The sequence below is a fragment of the Etheostoma spectabile genome, chromosome 16 (assembly GCF_008692095.1).
Source record: "Etheostoma spectabile isolate EspeVRDwgs_2016 chromosome 16, UIUC_Espe_1.0, whole genome shotgun sequence".
Taxonomy (NCBI): domain Eukaryota; kingdom Metazoa; phylum Chordata; class Actinopteri; order Perciformes; family Percidae; genus Etheostoma; species Etheostoma spectabile.
In genome coordinates, this window is record NC_045748.1 from 1226928 (window position 1) to 1234588 (window position 7661).

The window sequence follows — 7661 nt, forward strand, 5'->3', positions numbered from 1 at the left end:
CCTTCACTTTGTTTAACCAGCAGCCAGCTATTAGCTTGGGTCTTGAGTTGTAGCAGTTATTAATGATAGAATTGGTGGTGTTGAAGGATTTGACACTGCGTCCTCCTTACATTATTTCAACCTTGCAAGTATTGCATTCTGCAATTTACGTGTCTTGGGTCACTCAAACTCTGCGTGGCCAAAAAAAAACACACACCAGCGCCGCCCTGACACTCACAACAGCTAGGCGGAAATAACCGATGTTCACATCGGGCCAGTTTTGCTCAGCAGACCGATGTATAAAAACATGACTAACATCGGCCGATAGTGATAAGATTGCCAATATATTGTGAATCCCTAGATCAAACAATCACCAAATTCCAAAATAATGAACAAAAGTAACAAGTTAAAAACCTGTTTGAGATTGTGGATGCTGCAGTGCATCCCAAAAAAAAGTAATTAACAGTAGTCTACAGTATTCACTACATACTACAAGTTATGTGGGTAGTATACAAGAAATCTGTGTACTGGTTTGGACTAACACAAATCAAGTGTTGATCAAAGTCTAATTGTGGGCGCCCAGATAGCGCAGTTGGTAGAGCGGGCGCCCATATATAGAGGTTTACACGCAGCGGGCCCGGGTTCAGTGCCGACCTGCGGCCATTTGCTGCATGTCATTCCCCCCTCTCTCGCCCCTTTCATTTCTTTAACTGTCCTTTCAAAATGAAGACCTAAAAATGCTCAAAAATAATCTTTAAAAAAGAAAATTGTGACTTTGGAACAATATTAGCAACTAAACTATTAAAAGACTTTAACTTAAATGTTTCCTTTTTGTATGATCCTCCTCCTGGCATCAATTTGGTGTGATCCTGACTGCATTTTGACTCCCAGGCACCCTGGTAATATCTGACGGCTCAGACAGATGTGACACATGTCATGGGCTGGTGATGTGCATTGTTCAAATCAAGAAGAAAGCCTTTGACATCAACACTGGTAAACATTTGACACAATGGTAAAATCAAGGACACGCAATTTTCCATCATGCTGTTTGTGGTTCTGTGCCTTTTTGGATGTACTTCTCTGTCTCGTAGTTAGGGCTGAGCAATATATCTATATTACATCGACATCGATATATGAGGCTGGATGTCGTCTTAAAATTGGTTGTTTACAATATGACACAAGTAAACTTACCAGACTGTTTTCTGTTCTCTTAATGTCCTTGACCCACTTGGTCATTATGCCCACATTATTGACGATTATTTATCTAAAATGTCATTGTATAAATGTTTTGTGAATGCACCAAAGTTAACTATGCACCTTTGCGGCAATATTGACATCATCAGTTAATTTGATTATCTCCATATTGCCCAACTGTACTTGCTCTCTCTCTCTCTCTCTCTCTCTCTCTCTCTCTCTCTCTCTCTCTCTCTCTCTGCGAGTAAAGGCTACCTGCAGTGTACCTGCTCATGTGTTGCTGAACTTATCTGTTAGAAACTTTTATCTCTGCCTCTGCATTGATGCTGCCATAAAGAGGGGAGGAGGTGGAAGATAGAGGGAGGAATGAGAGACATTTTGGTCCAGCGATCTTCAGTGCTGACAGGGTTTTGTTGCCTCAGAATTGAAGTTATTATCTCTCAGCACATATCAGGATTGTGAAATTGATTTAGCCGGATCGTTGTGCACAAGGAGACGGGAATCCTCTGCATTCTACAGCACTTTGACAAGTAATAATTCCAGTTGTTGCTTGCAACATATGTTAATAGGAGCATTTAGCAGTTCCTTGCAAGTATTGTGGGAAGAAGACAGATAAATTGAGATTAATGTACGGGTTAGCGTTATTTGAGATTCAGTGAAGAAGAAAATGGAGGGGACGACTTTAGCTCACCCAGTAAGAGCGTGCGCCCCATGTAGGCGGAGTCCTTTGCAGTGGCCCGGGTTTGAGTCCAACATGCGGCCCTTTGCTGCGTGTCATCCCCCATCTCTCTCCCACCTTTTCTGTCATCCACTGTCACTAATAAAGGGAAAAAATGCCCCAAAAAATAATCTTAAAAAAAGAAGAGAATGGAGGAACTTTGTTTTGGGTACAGTACACAGAGCTACTTCGTGAAGTCCTTTTTTTTTTTTTTACAAGTTCACACACTAAATTTTTTTTTTAATGACATAAAAAAGTAATACTTAATAAAAGTAATAAAACTGAAGCAGTTTAAAACAATAAAAATCATTTGCATAAAAACAAGTAAAATAGAATAAGACAGGTATAAAATACAAGAATATAAGTGCAGTGTAAGAATTACTTGATTTGAAAAAGGCAGCATAAAAACAAGTCTTTGGCCCTGATTAAAAGAACTGACATTTGCAGCAGACCTGCAGTTTTCTGGGAGTATTGTTTTCAGATATGTGGAGCATAGAAACAGGACGCTGCTTCTCCATGAAAGCAGACCTGTCCCACATGACCTGAGAGGTCTGGATGGTTCATTATGGGCGTTTTCACACCTGCCTCATTTGGTCCGGAATTTCAGACTTTTCAGTTTGGTCCAAATCAAATTTGCAGGTGAGAAAGGAGCCTTGGACCAGGGTCCGGATCAAAAGACAATATTTTGGTCTGATCAAAAGAGGTGGTGTCGGTCCGGACCACACTGATCCATGGTTCGGTTTGGTTGCAGTATGAAAACACTTTTTGGATGGTTCGGACTTTCGGACCAGAGTTGGCAAAAGTACTCACTTCCTGTTCTCAAGTAGAAGTACAGATATGTTATGTTAAAAAATACTCTGGTAAAAGTAGAAGTACTGATTTAACTTCTTTACTCAAAAAAACAAGTAACAAAGTACAGGCTTGGAAATGTACTTAAGGTAGAAAAGTAAAAGTAGCCTTGCAAATGACAACCATTTTTTATGCAAAGCTACCTGGACTACACACATTTTACTAGAGTGCAAGCTGAGAACCTTTAGTGGGCATGGAAAACCGGCTCTTAATATGCCGTTGGCTACATTTTAAATGGATGTCTGCCAATAGATCTACAACATTCCATATATATGATTATTGTGACAGAGACTGGGACTCCAGGTTAATAAGGTTCTGACTGAGCAGTAAAATATGAATTCAGCTGTGATTCTGTGAGAATTCACAGATCCAGTTTCTCTTATTTAAAGGAATCCACATGTATGTGTGTATGTGCTCAAATATGGCTTCTGGAAAAAAATAAAAAATAAAGGATAAAATGTGAATTACTAAACAGACATTCATTAAAAAAGTTCCCCATACTTTTAGAGTTACGCAGCCCATTCTTGATGCCTACTATCTCAAACATCCCTCTCGGATAAGGCAGAGGATGATTGGGAATGTCTAGCTGCTTGTCTGCCGAATCTCTTTTATTTCCATTTTCTTCATTTTCAATCATGTCGCCGTCCATACTGCGTGCTAAGCGCCATGAATGCAAATGAATGCCGCCAAATCTGTTGAGTCATCTTGTAGTGGTGCATCAACACAGTGTATATTCCCATCCAATTAGATTGAATTTGGAATTGATGACGCAAACAATAACGGTAACTCCAGTAAAATAATTAGTAACTTGTTAGTGAGCACTTGATTAGGACTGTTTTTAAACCTGATTCTGGTTCCAACTTGGCCCCAGGTGTGTCTGTTAAAACCCGGGCAGAGACAACTTCTCTCTGTTGATGCTTTACAATCAGGCAACAGTACAAACATGGACGTGGGTAGCTCTGCCATGGCTTTGTGTGTGTGTGTGTGTGCTTCTGCAAAGAAACAAATAACATTGTAAAGGCTACCATACACAATGAATAGGAATCATTCTGTATATATGCTACCAAAAAATAACAATAAATCCACTATTATAATGCAGTGTAACTGTAGCATGTAAATAATGCACCTAAAATACAAACGTGAGCGAGGGCGTTCATACATTGGCATCATATTGAATCAACAGCCAGCTGTAACCTAGGTAACTGGTGAAGAACACAAACAACAAAATCACTAGCTAACTTACTTTAAATGTGCAAAAACTATAGAACAATACAACGGGCTTAAATTAACTGACAACATGAGTTATAAGACTTACAGCTCTCAAGGACTCACACACACAATCGTAACTGATTATCCTCCTGACAGCCAGTCTCTTTTTCTTTTTTCTCACTTTTTTCTCCGTGTGGCGTGCGCGCCCGCTCGCGGCGTGAAGCGCTTGTCCGCGCTATTCTCCGACACGCACTCAGAATCACACCTGATAGATGACCTTTAGTACGAAATTAAAGAAGTGAGCCACTTTTGTAAAATGTAAGGAGTAGAAATTACCGATATTCATGTTAAAATGTAAGGAGTAAAAAGTTGCCACAAAAATAAACGGTAAAGTAAAAACATCTGCAAAAATCTACTTGAGTAAAATAACTTTATTACTTCCCATCTCTGTTTTGGACCAAGTACAGGAAGTTAGGCAACCATGTACCATAGAAGAAGAAAAACCCTGGAAAAAAAACCCTGCTAGAACAAAAAAAAAGAGTTGTGGAAGTACGTGAGGGGAGGAGGTTAGATATTTAATTTTAATTTGGTCAGACAATAACATTAAAAGTAAATTAGAAAACACTCACAAAAATGCTGATCTTTACAAAAAACATCCTGAGCTGACCAAAGAGATAAGGTTTGAGTAAACGGTAGAGCAATAATAGTAAAACAATCGGGCTTTGCTCATTCATTTGTTTATTCATTTTCATTCATACAGAAGAGACTACTTGCCAAACGACGTCAGACGCACACCCATCTACTCACCAATCAAAAGTGGTGACGACACGCCGTGTGTATGTCATGGGAAGTTCTTAAGTGCACTAGCAAAATGACTATGAAACCAAAAAGAACGGGATCAAATGTACACCATGTAATTAAACACAAACGTTGGTTTGGACCCAGGGTACAAGCGTCCGAAATGGGTTTCCTCAGGAGGGTGGCTGGCGTCTCCCTTAGCGATGGGGTGAAAAGCTCAGTCATCCGAGAGGAGCTCGGAGTAGAGCCGCTGCTCCTTTGCATTGAAAGGAGCCAGTTGAGGTGGTTTGGGCATCTGGTAAGGATGCCTCCTGGACGCCTCCCTTAGGGGGCAGTTCGAGGCAAGTCCAGCTGGGAAGAGGCCTCGGAAGACCCAGGACTAGGGGGAGAGATTATATCTCCAACCTGGGCTGGGAACGCCTCGGGATCCCCCAGTCGGAGCTGGTTGATGTGGCTCGGGAAAGGGAAGTTTGGGGTCCCCTACTGGAGCTGCTGCCCCTGCAACTTGATACCGGATAAGCGGATGAAGATGGATGGATGTATGGATGGATGGATGATTCGGACCGTGGTCTGGACACTTTGGTGTGAAAACGCCCTACGTAGCAGCAGATCAGAAATTAACCATTTGGTGCTTTGTGAACCACCAAAAGTATCTCTAAATCAATTCAATGAGAGACAGGCCAGTGTAAAGACCTCAGAACTAGAGTGATGTGATCCACTTTCTTGGTCAGTACCTGCCATTGGATGAATTATTTGATTTGTCTATAGTATTTAACACACATCAACAACAGCAATATACATGAAACCTTTTCATGCAGAGACTTTTCTGTTTGTTTGTGATCATTTCTAGTCTGAAATGAAAGCTGAGGTCCTTGCGTTTGTGGTGCACAGGGATTGTTCGATCATTAGGGTTTCAACTCTGTTCAGTCTGATTTCTCCAGGCCACCGGGCACACGGGAATACATTGATCTGCAGAGGGACTGCACATACAAGAAGCTATCAGAAGGCAATGAGGCATAGCTGACAGCAATTTTCAGTAGGAATCTGTTAGAAATGTATTTGTTGTGTGTGTCTGTGGAAGGGTGTTTGATCATTTGAGGTTTTTTGCAGCCAGAAGCTGTGCGAAAAAGTGGTTGCTTTCATATAATCTTTAATTTCCATCCCAAATGTAGTGGTGTTACACTTTATATGCACTGCCACAACCTTACACAGCATTTGTACCATGCATATTTTTATGTGGGCAGATTCTATGCCCTTACAAAATCTCATTAAATTGATTGAAGTGTGGACTAATGTATAATCTGAGAAATACAAATGTTTGGGTAACAATTTCTAATAACCATCAAATATATAGTGAATTGATAGTTAATGCAACTTTAGTTTAGTAAAGAAAACATTGCCGTAATGACTTATGTAGTATATTTTAAATATCTTATTTAATCAAATGTTTAGGTCAATACCAAATAATAAGTTTGACTTATGTTGGTGTTTTGTTTTCACTCTCTTCTCTCCTCTCCTCAGGTGCTGAAAGGCAGTAAAAAGCTTTGCCTCTCTGTGCGTTCAGTCGGGCGGATTCCGGGCGGCTACGTCACCAACCATGTTTACACCTGGGTTGACCCTCAGGGTCGAAGTGTGTCCCCCCCTCCCGACCTGACTGAGCACCGGAGTGCCACCCTGAGGAGAACCGACAGCCAGCGACGCAGCAACATGCAACTACTGCAGGAGGGAGACGAGAAGAAGGTGAGGCTTTACACGGGAAACCAGAGCTCTGGAATAATTAAGCAACAATCGATACAGTATCGCAATATTTTCAGTGGCAATCCTGTACTGATACACAGACGCCCAGTATCGATCTTTTATTATATATGTGTTGGTCAGTTTGTCCCATTTTGCAACAATAAAATTGAAGTGAGATGAAACAGATGTTGACAAAGTTTCTTTTTGGGACTTAATTTGAAATTGGCGAAAAATTAGAAGTTGGAAAAAAGGTTATAAATTGCAATATATGACAGAATATTGCAATGTGTCAAATTGCAATAATATTGTGCGTGCCATAAGTTTGCCATGACAATAATTTGTTTAAAACATGCATCCTTTGAAAAGTTGAACAGCTGTTTGTACTATCAAAACATTAGTTGCATGGATCATTTCTTTAATTTCTTTAAAATGTATGTAAAAATATTAAATCAAATATTCAGGATGAATGTGAAAAGGCAAGCTAAACTACGTTGATCTAAAGGAAGCAAAATAATCTGACCGATCCAAAAATCACAAACACCATAAACATAAAATTCACACCCTCCTCTAAAGGGATGAAGTTCTGCTTCTGTACAACATCAAAACAAAACAAATACTGTACAGGAAAACAAAACAAATACTATACAACATCAAAACAAAACAAACACTATACAACGGAAAAACAAATACTATACAACAGCAAAACAAATACTATACAACAAAACAATATATCAACAGCAAAACAAACACTATACAACAGCAAAACAAATACTATACAACAACAAAACAAATACTATACAGCAAAACAACGGAAAAGGCAGAGCAATAGACATTTAGGTGGAATAGGCAGTTTTAAACAGGTGTTTTTAATTGAGACTTGAAATGGGGGAATGAATCAATGTTTCTGAGTTGGGGGGGGGGGGGTAATGAGTTCCAGAGACGGGGAGCAGAGCGGCTGAATGCTCTGCCCCCCATGTTGGTGAGACGGGCGGAGGGGACATGGAGGAAGAGGATCTGAGGGAGCGGGAGGGAGTGGGACGCTGGAGGAGATCAGACAAATATAGGGGGGCGAGGTTGTGGATGGCCTTGAATGCTAACAGGAGGACTTTGAATTGGATACGGAACTGGACCGCCAGTGGAGCTGTTGGAGGACAGGAGTGATGTGGTGGATGGAGGG

The 7661-nt window shown here is 40.5% G+C and overlaps 1 protein-coding gene across 4 annotated transcripts in view; it reads left to right on the forward strand.

The window, feature by feature from the left end:
* Positions 1-7661, forward strand: part of whrna (whirlin a) — a 300442-nt gene that overhangs the window by 147041 nt on the left and 145740 nt on the right. For all 4 annotated transcript variants that reach the window (XM_032539554.1, XM_032539557.1, XM_032539556.1 and 1 more), the window contains exon 2: positions 6269-6487. In XM_032539554.1, the coding sequence (XP_032395445.1) occupies positions 6269-6487 (219 nt within the window). The remainder of the gene's footprint in view (positions 1-6268; positions 6488-7661) is intronic.